At 46.4% G+C, this 17049-nt stretch overlaps 1 protein-coding gene across 1 annotated transcript in view; it reads left to right on the top strand.

The window, feature by feature from the left end:
• LOC138363676 (uncharacterized) overlaps positions 1 to 17049 on the top strand; it is a 90993-nt gene that overhangs the window by 63367 nt on the left and 10577 nt on the right. The window contains exon 2 of the mRNA XM_069323056.1: positions 6345 to 6667. Within this exon, the coding sequence (XP_069179157.1) occupies positions 6345 to 6667 (323 nt within the window). The remainder of the gene's footprint in view (positions 1 to 6344; positions 6668 to 17049) is intronic.

Genomic DNA, 17049 nt, shown 5'->3' with positions numbered 1-17049 from the left:
ACTCCCTTGCCCAATATCATTTGCAGTTTCTTCATGCCAAGAAATGCACCCTAATTGCCTATTGCATTCCTATTAAGCACGCATTTGGAACGCGATACGAACATTATGTTGGTTGTCGGAAAATTTGGCTTGGGGCGAGGGTAATTGTGTTTACATTTCTGGTTTTAAAGTGTCGTTCGTGTATTTTATCCTGTCATTCTTGGATTTTATTTTGTTCGTGTATTTTATCCTGTCATTCTTGGATTTTATTTTTGTTCGTGTATTTTATCTTGTCGTTCTTGTATTTTATCTTGTCGTTCTTGTATTTATTTTGTCGTTCTTGTATTTTATCTTGTCGTTCTTGTATTTATTTTGTCGTTCTTGTATTTTATTTTGTCGTTCTTGTATTTTATCTTGTCGTTCTTGTATTTATTTTGTCGTTCTTGTATTTATTTTGTCGTTCTTGTATTTTATTTTGTCGTTCTTGTATTTTATCTTGTCGTTCTTGTATTTTATCTTGTCGTTCTTGTATTTATCTTGTCGTTCTTGTATTTTATCTTGTCGTTCTTGTATTTTATCTTGTCGTTCTTGTATTTTATCATGTTATTACCCTGTTTTATCAACTCATTCACTTACTTTATCTTGCCTTTCTCTTTTTTTATCGTGTCTCCTATTTGATCGTGTTTTCTATTCTATGGTGTTTCCAACTATATTATCTGATCATTCTCCTGTTCAAGTAATGTTTTATGTTAGTGTGTTGAAGAGTCGGATCTGACCTGCACTTCCTACCATATCGCTTGTTCCAGTATATAATACTATATAGCACTATATATCACTCTATAACACCAGGCCCTGGGCTCATCAACTATTTCACAAACCGTACACAAAGATGTAATGGTTTCGTAAACAAGACATCCCAATATGCTTCACGAAGCCTCGCCTGGTACACTTGGTAATATTTCGAGTCCTGGAACTCTCTGGAACACGCTTAAACGGTTTCCAGTCAAGAATTACTTGATTCCAGTTTCTTGTTTGTGAATATATATAAACATTCGTAAGTTTTTATATATATAAACATTGGTATTTATATACAAATTTCCACCTCGAGTAGTTCATACTTAATTTTGTTTCCAAAGGGTAGCTCTCAGAGGGTATTGACGGGGGTATTGACGGTGGTATTGACGGGGGTATTGACGGTGGTATTGACGGTGGTATTGACGGTGGTATTGACGGGAGTATTGACGGGGGTATTGACGGGAGTATTGACGGTGGTATTGACGGTGGTATTGACGGGAGTATTGACGGTGGTATTGACGGTGGTATTGACGGGGGTATTGACGGTGGTATTGACGGGGGTATTGACGGGAGTATTGACGGTGGTATTGACGGTGGTATTGACGGTGGTATTGACGGGAGTATTGACGGTGGTATTGACGGTGGTATTGACGGTGGTATTGACGGTGGTATTGACGGTGGTATTGACGGTGGTATTGACGGTGGTATTGACGGGGGTATTGACGGTGGTATTGACGGTGGTATTGACGGGAGTATTGACGGTGGTATTGACGGTGGTATTGACGGTGGTATTGACGGGAGTATTGACGGTGGTATTGACGGGGGTATTGACGGTGGTATTGACGGTGGTATTGACGGTGGTATTGACGGTGGTATTGACGGTGGTATTGACGGTGGTATTGACGGTGGTATTGACGGTGGTATTGACGGGAGTATTGACGGTGGTATTGACGGTGGTATTGACGGTGGTATTGACGGGAGTATTGACGGTGGTATTGACGGTGGTATTGACGGTGGTATTGACGGTGGTATTGACGGGAGTATTGACGGTGGTATTGACGGTGGTATTGACGGTGGTATTGACGGTGGTATTGACGGTGGTATTGACGGTGGTATTGACGGTGGTATTTGTCGGAAAATCCGACACCATTTAATAATCATACAGATAATAGCTGTATTACCAACAAGTTACCCATAGAAAACGTAACTTGTAGTGGAATTACCATATAAAGAAAACGGGATATCATCACCACATACCATTATAATTCACCAGCTATTCTGCTGGGAATTATTCTTAAATACATTAGTCTTTGGACTTTACCATCATAAAAACATCTTATATAAATTAACTTAATTATCAATATTAAAGTAGAGTAAATGTGACCCTTCTATCACTTTCTGACATGTGGACAAAGTAGGCCAGGCGTCAGGGAGGAAGGAAGGCAGCCATTGTTGTGTCACCTCCTAGACGTGTGGAGCAAATTCGGCTCCTATCATTCTGGACAATGTCGGCCAGTAACGTCAATAGTATGGAGTGTTAAACAGTCATTGTTTATATTGAGACCAGAGGCTCACACGGGAGCAAATTCGGCTCCTGTTAAATTTACTTGGACGTAGTGTTATGGAAACCAAAGGTACCATCTCCAACACGATGTCTACAATTCAAGTTAAGTCTATCCGAAACCCGTTTATCATTCATTTATGGCCATTAATGTCAGGATATAGGGTGACCCGGTTAGATCGCGAAATCGCCTCAAACTAAAGGTAATTAAGCCAGGTCTTCAATGTTCCATATAGTGTTTTCTCTGATATAGCTTGTCATATATAGGATTCTGGCTTCACAGCTAGCGCACTTTTGACAGGTCAAGACGAGGATGCAAGATTTTGTGCACCAGTTACTGGGTGATGGAAGCTGCCTCAAAGAGGATAATTTGGTGTCTACACCCTAGTTATACCTGGTGGACTAACCTGCTGTACTATAAGATAAGGAACCTTTTCAATGTATGTAGTCTATTCCTGTAGTTTGATTGGCTGTATATATTAATTTAATAACCCCCCTAATGTGTAGAGGATCGATTTGTGAGATTATGAGATTATTGCAGAAATACAGTCCACTTATCATTATACAAATTGCTATCGAAGTATATAAATTAACGTAAATATAAATTCATATAAATTAAATAAATATAAATCTCACAGGTCGGTTCCCACATTATTTGGACCTTCAGAACCGGATTAATTGGTCATCTTCGAACCGGATGACGGATTATTTGATCCTTTGAACCCACATTTGGTCATCTTAGTACCGGATGAACCAGTTAACCAGTGGATTCATTAAATATACTAGTGCAGTGTTATTTAAACAAAAGCCAGCAGTCAAGACGGCAGCGTAGCCTCGAGGGAGCTCAGGAGCCTCCCTCAGCCCAGTTCAGCTTCGTCAGCGGTTTCACGCACACCCACAGATTTGGTGGCGTGTTATTCTGTGAAATGACAGCGCTAATATAGAAACCAGCCAAATTAGTGACTGTGTCGCGAGATTGTTCACGGATTTCGTGGTGTTACATTTCGCGAGAGATTATCTACGAATTTTGTGGAGTTTATTTCGCGAGGTCACTAATAATATTTAATACTTCTAGATAATATTAGAAGTTTCATAGAGGCTAATTAAGAGGCTATTATCAATAATTGTGTATATTATTTCTCCAAATAGAGAATTATTTAATATATACTGCACTAGTGTTCTCAATATAATATTTACTAATTGCCAACCCACAACAGGGTAGGATAAAACCATTGACTAGTTGAACTATTATCGTTCATCCTAGTCCCATTATTACCATAGTCAGTTGTACTATATTAAACAACTTAACACCATTAATGAATGGTGCTGACCCTATTTTGGGTGTAATTTTTATCAACTCGAGTTGAGTTGTATATATAATAATTTACTTATGATCATTACACCTTTGAGTGATTAATTAGTGTCTCTACCATCCTAGGGTGATATAGAAGAGCTAACCTAAAGGTACTTCCAGTGACACTGGTTTATCACTCAAATCATTAGTGTGTATGATTGTATATATATATAATGTGTATTAATTTTAAGTGCTAACCTCTAGTAGAGGTAGGATTATTGCCTAGTGAGTGCATTTTACCCTAGGCTACCATCAGTGCTTGTTCAGTATTATGAGCAGCCCAAGTACAAGCCCCACAAGGCTTCACCAACTAGCCAGTATGGATAATGCAGGGAGAATGAAAAGAACCCTTGCAGGTCTTAAAGGCCACTTAACAAGACAGATCAAGAAATGTGAAGATTTGTCACAACAATCTCAAGTTGATTATGCTGACCTGGAAAGCTATTATCAAGCAGCTGCAGGTAAATTTGAGCAAATCAAATGCCAAATGGCTGTCCTTGTGGGGACAGACTACTACCATCAATTCATTGGTAGCCCTACTAAATATCAGGGTATAACCATGTTAAACTCTGCAGGAGGTAAATTACTCTCAGGCCCAGTATCAAGCCTGAGGAGACCTATGCCTGCAGATAAACAATACCAGTAGAGATCTAAATTTGTCAGCTGATTATATTTCTCCAGTAGCATTATACTAAGGAGATTACAGCTGACTATAGTAACAGAGGTTGATGTTAGTATCATCATTTGAAGCTGAAGATGAGTTCATGAGGCCTCAGTGGCAAATCAGTGAACAGTAGCCTAAAACAGCTACAAGTCACTGCGACCAATGTCACTGAACCCACTGCAGTCTCAGAACCATACTTTACTTTAATGATGAGCTATTCAATCTTCTGAATCAATTAATTAAATTAAACCCTAATAAATCTGATGACTGATTTGATACATTTATTATTTAATCAAGATGTATTCCATGGGCGTCAGTGTTTATATATCAGTGACCAGTTACCTGAAGAAACTTCAAGTTATATCTGATGTCACTGATCTCACTGCAGTCCCTGAATCATACTTGACTGTAGTACTTGATCACATTCAGTCTTCTGGGTTAAATAATATGTAATAAGGCTTGAATATTAGCCTTTCAAGAGTTGACAGGGAAATGAAATCGCATTAGACTTCTAACCCCTACAACTCTAGTACGGGACATCCGTCCTGTACGAACAGACACACAAATGTGTGATTACTAACTACTAACATCAAATTAATCTAATAATTCGAAGGAGGAGTATCGGTGTTCGTCTGTTCTAAATAGGACTTCGACCCGTGAGCAGCCCCCTGGGGAATTATGTCGGAAAATCCGACACCATTTAATAATCATACAGATAATAGCTGTATTACCAACAAGTTACCCATAGAAAACGTAACTTGTAGTGGAATTACCATCTAAAGAAAACGGGATATCATCACCACATACCATTATAATTCACCAGCTATTCTGCTGGGAATTATTCTTAAATACATTAGTCTTTGGACTTTACCATCATAAAAACATCTTATATAAATTAACTTAATTATCAATATTAAAGTAGAGTAAATGTGACCCTTCTATCACTTTCTGACATGTGGACAAAGTAGGCCAGGCGTCAGGGAGGAAGGAAGGCAGCCATTGTTGTGTCACCTCCTAGACGTGTGGAGCAAATTCGGCTCCTATCATTCTGGACAATGTCGGCCAGTAACGTCAATAGTATGGAGTGTTAAACAGTCATTGTTTATATTGAGACCAGAGGCTCACACGGGAGCAAATTCGGCTCCTGTTAAATTTACTTGGACGTAGTGTTATGGAAACCAAAGGTACCATCTCCAACACGATGTCTACAATTCAAGTTAAGTCTATCCGAAACCCGTTTATCATTCATTTATGGCCATTAATGTCAGGATATAGGGTGACCCGGTTAGATCGCGAAATCGCCTCAAACTAAAGGTAATTAAGCCAGGTCTTCAATGTTCCATATAGTGTTTTCTCTGATATAGCTTGTCATATATAGGATTCTGGCTTCACAGCTAGCGCACTTTTGACAGGTCAAGACGAGGATGCAAGATTTTGTGCACCAGTTACTGGGTGATGGAAGCTGCCTCAAAGAGGATAATTTGGTGTCTACACCCTAGTTATACCTGGTGGACTAACCTGCTGTACTATAAGATAAGGAACCTTTTCAATGTATGTAGTCTATTCCTGTAGTTTGATTGGCTGTATATATTAATTTAATAACCCCCCTAATGTGTAGAGGATCGATTTGTGAGATTATGAGATTATTGCAGAAATACAGTCCACTTATCATTATACAAATTGCTATCGAAGTATATAAATTAACGTAAATATAAATTCATATAAATTAAATAAATATAAATCTCACAGGTCGGTACCCACAGTATTGACGGGAGTATTGACGGTGGTATTGACGGTGGTATTGACGGTGGTATTGACGGTGGTATTGACGGGGGTATTGACGGTGGTATTGACGGGGGTATTGACGGGGGTATTGACGGTGGTATTGACGGGGGTATTGACGGTGGTATTGACGGTGGTATTGACGGGGGTATTGACGGTGGTATTGACGGTGGTATTGACGGTGGTATTGACGGTGGTATTGACGGGAGTATTGACGGTGGTATTGACGGTGGTGTTGACGGTGGTATTGACGGGGGTATTGACGGGGGTATTGACGGGGGTATTGACGGTGGTATTGACGGGGGTATTGACGGGGGTATTGACGGGAGTATTGACGGGGGTATTGACGGTGGTATTGACGGTGGTATTGACGGGGGTATTGACGGTGGTATTGACGGGGGTATTGACGGGGGTATTGACGGTGGTATTGACGGGGGTATTGACGGTGGTATTGACGGGGGTATTGACGGGGGTATTGACGGTGGTATTGACGGGGGTATTGACGGTGGTATTGACGGTGGTATTGACGGTGGTATTGACGGTGGTATTGACGGGAGTATTGACGGTGGTATTGACGGTGGTATTGACGGTGGTATTGACGGTGGTATTGACGGTGGTATTGACGGGAGTATTGACGGTGGTATTGACGGTGGTATTGACGGTGGTATTGACGGGGGTATTGACGGTGGTATTGACGGTGGTATTGACGGTGGTATTGACGGTGGTATTGACGGTGGTATTGACGGTGGTATTGACGGGAGTATTGACGGTGGTATTGACGGTGGTATTGACGGTGGTATTGACGGGAGTATTGACGGTGGTATTGACGGTGGTATTGACGGTGGTATTGACGGTGGTATTGACGGGAGTATTGACGGTGGTATTGACGGTGGTATTGACGGTGGTATTGACGGGGGTATTGACGGTGGTATTGACGGTGGTATTGACGGTGGTATTGACGGTGGTATTGACGGTGGTATTGACGGGGGTATTGACGGTGGTATTGACGGGAGTATTGACGGTGGTATTGACGGTGGTATTGACGGTGGTATTGACGGTGGTATTGACGGTGGTATTGACGGTGGTATTGACGGTGGTATTGACGGTGGTATTGACGGGAGTATTGACGGTGGTATTGACGGTGGTATTGACGGTGGTATTGACGGTGGTATTGACGGTGGTATTGACGGGGGTATTGACGGTGGTATTGACGGTGGTATTGACGGGAGTATTGACGGTGGTATTGACGGTGGTATTGACGGTGGTATTGACGGGAGTATTGACGGTGGTATTGACGGTGGTATTGACGGTGGTATTGACGGGGGTATTGACGGTGGTATTGACGGTGGTATTGACGGTGGTATTGACGGTGGTATTGACGGTGGTATTGACGGTGGTATTGACGGGAGTATTGACGGTGGTATTGACGGTGGTATTGACGGTGGTATTGACGGGGGTATTGACGGTGGTATTGACGGTGGTATTGACGGGGGTATTGACGGTGGTATTGACGGTGGTATTGACGGGAGTATTGACGGTGGTATTGACGGTGGTATTGACGGTGGTATTAACGGGGGTATTGACGGTGGTATTGACGGGGGTATTGACGGGGGTATTGACGGGGGTATTGACGGGAGTATTGACGGGGGTATTGACGGTGGTATTGACGGTGGTATTGACGGTGGTATTGACGGGGGTATTGACGGGGGTATTGACGGTGGTATTGACGGGGTATTGACGGTGGTATTGACGGGGGTATTGACGGGGGTATTGACGGTGGTATTGACGGGGGTATTGACGGTGGTATTGACGGGGGTATTGACGGTGGTATTGACGGGAGTATTGACGGGAGTATTGACGGGGGTATTGACGGTGGTATTGACGGTGGTATTGACGGGGGTATTGACGGTGGTATTGACGGGGGTATTGACGGGGGTATTGACGGGAGTATTGACGGGGGTATTGACGGTGGTATTGACGGTGGTATTGACGGGAGTATTGACGGGGGTATTGACGGTGGTATTGACGGTGGTATTGACGGGGGTATTGACGGTGGTATTGACGGGGGTATTGACGGGGGTATTGACGGGAGTATTGACGGGGGTATTGACGGTGGTATTGACGGTGGTATTGACGGTGGTATTGACGGTGGTATTGACGGGAGTATTGACGGGGGTATTGACGGTGGTATTGACGGTGGTATTGACGGTGGTATTGACGGTGGTATTGACGGGAGTATTGACGGTGGTATTGACGGGAGTATTGACGGTGGTATTGACGGTGGTATTGACGGTGGTATTGACGGTGGTATTGACGGTGGTATTGACGGTGGTATTGACGGTGGTACTGACGGTGATATTGACGGGAGTATTGGCGGGAGTATTGACGGGAGTATTGACGGTGGTATTGACGGGAGTATTGACGGGGGTATTGACGGTGGTATTGACGGTGGTATTGACGGGGGTATTGACGGTGGTATTGACGGGGGTATTGACGGTGGTATTGACGGTGGTATTGACGGGGGTATTGACGGTGGTATTGACGGTGGTATTGACGGTGGTATTGACGGTGGTATTGACGGTGGTATTGACGGGAGTATTGACGGTGGTATTGACGGTGGTATTGACGGTGGTATTGACGGGGTATTGACGGTGGTATTGACGGTGGTATTGACGGGGTATTGACGGTGGTATTGACGGTGGTATTGACGGGGTATTGACGGGAGTATTGACGGTGGTATTGACGGTGGTATTGACGGTGGTATTGACGGTGAGTATTGACGGTGGTATTGACGGGGTATTGACGGTGGTATTGACGGGGAGTATTGACGGTGGTATTGACGGTGGTATTGACGGGGTATTGACGGTGGTATTGACGGTGGTATTGACGGTGGTATTGACGGTGGTATTGACGGTGGTATTGACGGTGGTATTGACGGTGGTATTGACGGGAGTATTGACGGTGGTATTGACGGTGGTATTGACGGTGGTATTGACGGTGGTATTGACGGGGTATTGACGGTGGTATTGACGGTGGTAATTGACGTGGTATTGACGGTGGTATTGACGGTGGTATTGACGGTGGTATTGACGGTGGTATTGACGGTGGTATTGACGGTGGTATTGACGGGGTATTGACGGTGGTATTGACGGGGTATTGACGGTGGTATTGACGGTGGTATTGACGGGAGTATTGACGGTGGTATTGACGGTGGTATTGACGGTGGTATTGACGGGAGTATTGACGGTGGTATTGACGGTGGTATTGACGGTGGTATTGACGGTGGTATTGACGGTGGTATTGACGGGAGTATTGACGGTGGTATTGACGGTGGTATTGACGGTGGTATTGACGGTGGTATTGACGGTGGTATTGACGGTGGTATTGACGGTGGTATTGACGGTGGTATTGACGGTGGTATTGACGGGAGTATTGACGGTGGTATTGACGGTGGTATTGACGGTGGTATTGACGGTGGTATTGACGGTGGTATTGACGGTGGTATTGACGGTGGTATTGACGGTGGTATTGACGGTGGTATTGACGGTGGTATTGACGGTGTATTGACGGGAGTATTGACGGTGGTATTGACGGTGGTATTGACGGTGGTATTGACGGGAGTATTGACGGGTGGTATTGACGGGAGTATTGACGGTGGTATTGACGGTGGTATTGACGGTGGTATTGACGGTGGTATTGACGGTGGTATTGACGGTGGTATTGACGGTGGTATTGACGGTGGTATTGACGGTGGTATTGACGGGAGTATTGACGGTGGTATTGACGGTGGTATTGACGGTGGTATTGACGGTGGTATTGACGGTGGTATTGACGGTGGTATTGACGGGAGTATTGACGGTGGTATTGACGGTGGTATTGACGGTGGTATTGACGGTGGTATTGACGGTGGTATTGACGGTGGTATTGACGGTGGTATTGACGGTGGTATTGACGGTGGTATTGACGGTGGTATTGACGGTGGTATTGACGGTGGTATTGACGGTGGTATTGACGGTGGTATTGACGGTGGTATTGACGGGAGTATTGACGGTGGTATTGACGGTGGTATTGACGGGAGTATTGACGGTGGTATTGACGGTGGTATTGACGGTGGTATTGACGGTGGTATTGACGGTGGTATTGACGGTGGTATTGACGGTGGTATTGACGGAGTATTGACGGTGTTGACGGTGGTATTGACGGTGGTATTGACGGTGGTATGACGGTGGTATTGACGGTGGTATTGACGGTGGTATTGACGGTGGTATTGACGGTTGAGTATTGACGGGGTATTGACGGGAGTATTGACGGTGGTATTGACGGGGAGTATTGACGGTGGTATTGACGGTGGTATTGACGGGAGTATTGACGGGTGGTATTGACGGTGGTATTGACGGGGTATTGACGGTGGTATTGACGGTGGTATTGACGGTGGTATTGACGGTGAGTATTGACGGTGGTATTGACGGGGGTATTGACGGTGGTATTGACGTGGTATTGACGGTGGTATTGACGGTGGTATTGACGGGAGTATTGACGGTGGTATTGACTGGTGGTATTGACGGTGGTATTGACGGGAGTATGACGGGGTATTGACGGTGGTATTGACGGTGGTATTGACGGATGGTATTGACGGTGGTATTGACGGTGGTATTGACGGTGGTATTGACGTGGTATTACGGTGGTATTGACGGTGAGTATTGACGGGAGTATTGACGGTGGTATTGACGGTGGTATTGACGGTGAGTATTGACGGTGTATTGACGGTGGTATTGACGGTGGTATTGACGGTGGTATTGACGGTGGTATTGACGGTGGTATTGACGGTGTAATTGACGGGAGTATTGACGGTGGTATTGACGGTGGTATTGACGGTGGTATGACGGTGGTATTGACGGTGGTATTGACGGTGGTATTGACGGTGGTAGTGACAGTGGTATTGACGGGGGTATTGACGGTGGTATTGACGGTGGTATTGACGGGAGTATTGACGGTGGTATTGACGGTGGTATTGACGGTGGTATTGACGGTGTATTGACGGTGTATGACGGGAGTATTGACGGGAGTATTGACGGTGGTATTGACGGTGGTATTGACGGTGGTATTGACGGTGGTATTGGACGGTGGTATTGACGGGAGTATTGACGGTGGTATTGACGGTGGTATTAACGGTGGTATTGACGGTGGTATTGACGGGAGTATTGACGGTGGTATTGACGGTTGGTATTGACGGTGGTATTGACGGTGGTATTGACGGGAGTATTGACGGTGGTATTGACGTGGTATTGACGGTGAGTATTGACGGATGTATGACGGTGGTATTGACGGTGGTATTGACGGTGGTATTGACGGGAGTATTGACGGGAGTATTGACGGTGGTATTGACGGTGGTATTGACGGTGGTATTGACGGTGGTATTGACGTGGTATTGACGGGAGTATTGACGGTGGTATTGACGGTGGTATTAACGGTGGTATTGACGGTGGTATTGAACGGGAGTATTGACGGTGGTATTGACGGTGGTATTGACGGTGGTATTGACGGTGGTATTGACGGGAGTATTGACGGTGGTATTGACGGTGGTATTGACGGGAGTATTGACGGTGGTATTGACGGTGGTATTGACGGTGGTATTGACGGTGGTATTGACGGTGGTATTGACGGTGGTATTGACGGGAGTATTGACGGGAGTATTGACGGTGGTATTGACGGTGGTATTGACGGTGGTATTGACGGTGGTATTGACGGGAGTATTGACGGTGGTATTGACGGTGGTATTGACGGTGGTATTGACGGGAGTATTGGACGGTGGTATTGACGGTGTATTGACGGTGGGTATTGACGGGAGTATTGACGGTGTATTGACGGGAGTATTGACGGTGGTATTGACGGTGGTATTGACGGTGGTATTGACGGTGGTATTGACGGTGGTATTGACGGTGAGTATTGACGGTGGTATTGACGTGGTATTGACGGGGGTATTGACGGTGGTATTGACGGTGGTATTGACGGTGAGTATTGACGGTTGGTATTGACGGTGGTATTGACGGGAGTATTTGACGGTGGTATTGACGGTGGTATTGACGGTGGTATTGACGGGAGTATTGACGGTGGTATTGACGGTGGTATTGACGGTGGTATTGACGGTGGTATTGACGGTGGTATTGACGGTGGTATTGACGTGAGTATTGACGGTGGTATTGACGGTGGTATTGACGGTGGTATTGACGGTGGTATTGACGGTGGTATTGACGGGAGTATTGACGGTGGTATTGACGGTGGTATTGACGGTGGTATTGACGGTGGTATTGACGGTGGTATTGACGGTGGTATTGACGGTGGTATTGACGGGGTATTGACGGTGGTATTGACGGAGTATTGACGGTGGGTATTGACGGTGGTATTGACGGTGGTATTGACGGTGGTATTGACGGTGGTATTGACGGTGGTATTGACGGTGAGTTATTGACGGAGTATTGACGGTGGTATTGACGGTGGTATTGACGGTGGTATTTGAACGGGGGTACTTGACGGTGGGTATTGACGGTGGTATTGACGGGGAGTATTGACGGATAGTATTGACGGTTGTATTGACGGTGAGTATTGACGGGACGTATGCGGTTGTATGACGGGGTATTGACGGTGGTATTGAACGGTGAGTATTGACGGGGTATTGACGGTGGTATGACGGTGGTATTGACGGGAGTATTGACGGGGGATGGTATTGACGGTGGTATTGACGGGTATGGGGTACTTGACGGTGGTATTGACGGGAGTATGAGGGGGGGTGGGGTGTCGGGTGGTATTGACGGTGGTATTGCCGGGAGTATTGACGGTGAGTATTGGACGGTGGTATGACGGTTGGTATTGACGGTGAGTATTGACGGTGGTATTGACGGTGGTATTGACGGTGGTATTGACGGAGTATTGACGGTGGTATTGACGGGGTATTGACGGTGGTATTGACGGGGGTATTGACGGTGGTATTGACGGTGGTATTGACGGTGGTATTGACGGGGGTATTGACGGTGGTATTGACGGTGGTATTGACGGGAGTATTGACGGTGGTATTGACGGTGGTATTGACGGTGGTATTGACGGGGTATTGACGGTGGTATTGACGGTGGTATTGACGGTGGTATTGACGGTGGTATTGACGGTGGTATTGACGGTGGTATTGACGGGAGTATTGACGGGAGTATTGACGGTGGTATTGACGGTGGTATTGACGGTGGTATTGACGGTGGTATTGACGGGGGTATTGACGGGGTATTGACGGGAGTATTGACGGTGGTATTGACGGTGGTATTGACGGTGGTATTGACGGGAGTATTGACGGAGTATTGACGGTGGTATTGACGGTGGTATTGACGGTGGTATTGACGGTGGTATTGACGGTGGTATTGACGGTGGTAGTGACTGGTATTGACGGGGTATTGACGGTGGTATTGACGGTGGTATTGACGGAGTATTGACGGTGGTATTGACGGTGGTATTGACGGTGGTATTGACGGTGGTATTGACGGGAGTATTGACGGGAGTATTGACGGTGGTATTGACGGTGGTATTGACGGTGGTATTGACGGTGGTATTGACGGTGGTATTGACGGGAGTATTGACGGTGGTATTGACGGTGGTATTGACGGTGGTATTGACGGTGGTATTGACGGGAGTATTGACGGTGGTATTGACGGTGGTATTGACGGTGGTATTGACGGTGGTATTGACGGGAGTATTGACGGTGGTATTGACGGTGGTATTGACGGGAGTATTGACGGTGGTATTGACGGTGGTATTGACGGTGGTATTGACGGTGGTATTGACGGTGGTATTGACGGTGGTATTGACGGGAGTATTGACGGGAGTATTGACGGTGGTATTGACGGTGGTATTGACGGTGGTATTGACGGTGGTATTGACGGGAGTATTGACGGTGGTATTGACGGTGGTATTGACGGTGGTATTGACGGGAGTATTGACGGTGGTATTGACGGTGGTATTGACGGTGGTATTGACGGGAGTATTGACGGTGGTATTGACGGTGGTATTGACGGGAGTATTGACGGTGGTATTGACGGTGGTATTGACGGTGGTATTGACGGTGGTATTGACGGTGGTATTGACGGTGGTATTGACGGTGGTATGACGTGGTATTGACGGGGGTATTGACGGTGGTATTGACGGTGGTATTGACGGGAGTATTGACGGTGGTATTGACGGTGGTATTGACGGTGGTATTGACGGTGGTATTGACGGTGGTATTGACGGGAGTATTGACGGGAGTATTGACGGTGGTATTGACGGTGGTATTGACGGTGGTATTGACGGTGGTATTGACGGTGGTATTGACGGGAGTATTGACGGTGGTATTGACGGTGGTATTGACGGGGTATTGACGGTGGTATTGACGGTGGTATTGACGGTGGTATTGACGGTGGTATTGACGGTGGTATTGACGGGGTATTGACGGTGGTATTGACGGTGGTTGACGGTGGTATTGACGGGGTATTGACGGTGGTATTGACGGTGGTATTGACGGGGTATTGACGGTGGTATTGACGGGGTATTGACGGGGTATTGACGGGAGTATTGACGGTGGTATTGACGGTGGTATTGACGGGGTATTGACGGTGGTATTGACGGGGTATTGACGGGGTATTGACGGTGGTATTGACGGGGTATTGACGGTGGTATTGACGGGGTATTGACGGGGTATTGACGGTGGTATTGACGGTATTGACGGTGGTATTGACGGTGGTATTGACGGTGGTATTGACGGTGGTATTGACGGTGGTATTGACGGGGTATTGACGGTGGTATTGACGGTGGTATTGACGGTGGTATTGACGGTGGTATTGACGGTGGTATTGACGGTGTATTGACGGTGGTATTGACGGTGGTATTGACGGTGGTATTGACGGGGTATTGACGGTGGTATTGACGGTGGTATTGACGGTGGTATTGACGGTGGTATTGACGGTGGTATTGACGGTGGTATTGACGGGGTATTGACGGTGGTATTGACGGTGGTATTGACGGTGGTATTGACGGGGTATTGACGGTGGTATTGACGGTGGTATTGACGGTGGTATTGACGGTGGTATTGACGGTGGTATTGACGGTGGTATTGACGGTGGTATTGACGGAGTATTGACGGTGGTATTGACGGTGGTATTGACGGTGGTATTGACGGGGTATTGACGGTGGTATTGACGGGGTATTGACGGGGTATTGACGGGGTATTGACGGGTATTGACGGGGTATTGACGGTGGTATTGACGGTGGTATTGACGGGGTATTGACGGGGTATTGACGGTGGTATTGACGGGGTATTGACGGTGGTATTGACGGGGTATTGACGGGGTATTGACGGTGGTATTGACGGGGTATTGACGGTGGTATTGACGGGGTATTGACGGTGGTATTGACGGGAGTATTGACGGGTATTGACGGGGTATTGACGGTGGTATTGACGGTGGTATTGACGGGGTATTGACGGTGGTATTGACGGGGTATTGACGGGGTATTGACGGGAGTATTGACGGGGTATTGACGGTGGTATTGACGGTGGTATTGACGGGAGTATTGACGGGGTATTGACGGTGGTATTGACGGTGGTATTGACGGGGTATTGACGGTGGTATTGACGGGGTATTGACGGGGTATTGACGGGTATTGACGGGGTATTGACGGTGGTATTGACGGTGGTATTGACGGTGGTATTGACGGTGGTATTGACGGGAGTATTGACGGGGTATTGACGGTGGTATTGACGGTGGTATTGACGGTGGTATTGACGGTGGTATTGACGGAGTATTGACGGTGGTATTGACGGAGTATTGACGGTGGTATTGACGGTGGTATTGACGGTGGTATTGACGGTGGTATTGACGGTGGTATTGACGGTGGTATTGACGGTGGTATGACGGTGGTATTGACGGGAGTATTGACGGGAGTATTGACGGGGTATTGACGGTGGTATTGACGGGGTATTGACGGGGGTATTGACGGTGGTATTGACGGTGGTATTGACGGGAGTATTGACGGTGGTATTGACGGGGGTATTGACGGTGGTATTGACGGTGGTATTGACGGTGGTATTGACGGTGGTATTGACGGTGGTATTGACGGGAGTATTGACGGTGGTATTGACGGGAGTATTGACGGTGGTATTGACGGTGGTATTGACGGTGGTATTGACGGTGGTATTGACGGTGGTATTGACGGTGGTATTGACGGTGGTATTGACGGTGGTATTGACGGGAGTATTGACGGTGGTATTGACGGTGGTATTGACGGTGGTATTGACGGGAGTATTGACGGTGGTATTGACGGTGGTATTGACGGTGGTATTGACGGTGGTATTGACGGTGGTATTGACGGTGGTATTGACGGGAGTATTGACGGGAGTATTGACGGTGGTATTGACGGTGGTATTGACGGGAGTATTGACGGTGGTATTGACGGTGGTATTGACGGGAGTATTGGCGGGAGTATTGACGGTGGTATTGACGGTGGTATTGACGGTGGTATTGACGGGAGTATTGACGGGAGTATTGACGGTGGTATTGACGGTGGTATTGACGGTGGTATTGACGGTGGTATTGACGGTGGTATTGACGGTGGTAGTGACAGTGGTATTGACGGGGGTATTGACGGTGGTATTGACGGTGGTATTGACGGGAGTATTGACGGTGGTATTGACGGTGGTATTGACGGTGGTATTGACGGTGGTATTGACGGTGGTATTGACGGGAGTATTGACGGGAGTATTGACGGTGGTATTGACGGTGGTATTGACGGTGGTATTGACGGTGGTATTGACGGGAGTATTGACGGTGGTATTGACGGTGGTATTAACGGTGGTATTGACGGTGGTATTGACGGGAGTATTGACGGTGGTATTGACGGTGG

This window comes from Procambarus clarkii, chromosome 11, assembly GCF_040958095.1.
Source record: "Procambarus clarkii isolate CNS0578487 chromosome 11, FALCON_Pclarkii_2.0, whole genome shotgun sequence".
Taxonomy (NCBI): Eukaryota; Metazoa; Arthropoda; class Malacostraca; order Decapoda; family Cambaridae; genus Procambarus; species Procambarus clarkii.
This window is presented reverse-complemented; position numbering and strand designations above follow the sequence as displayed.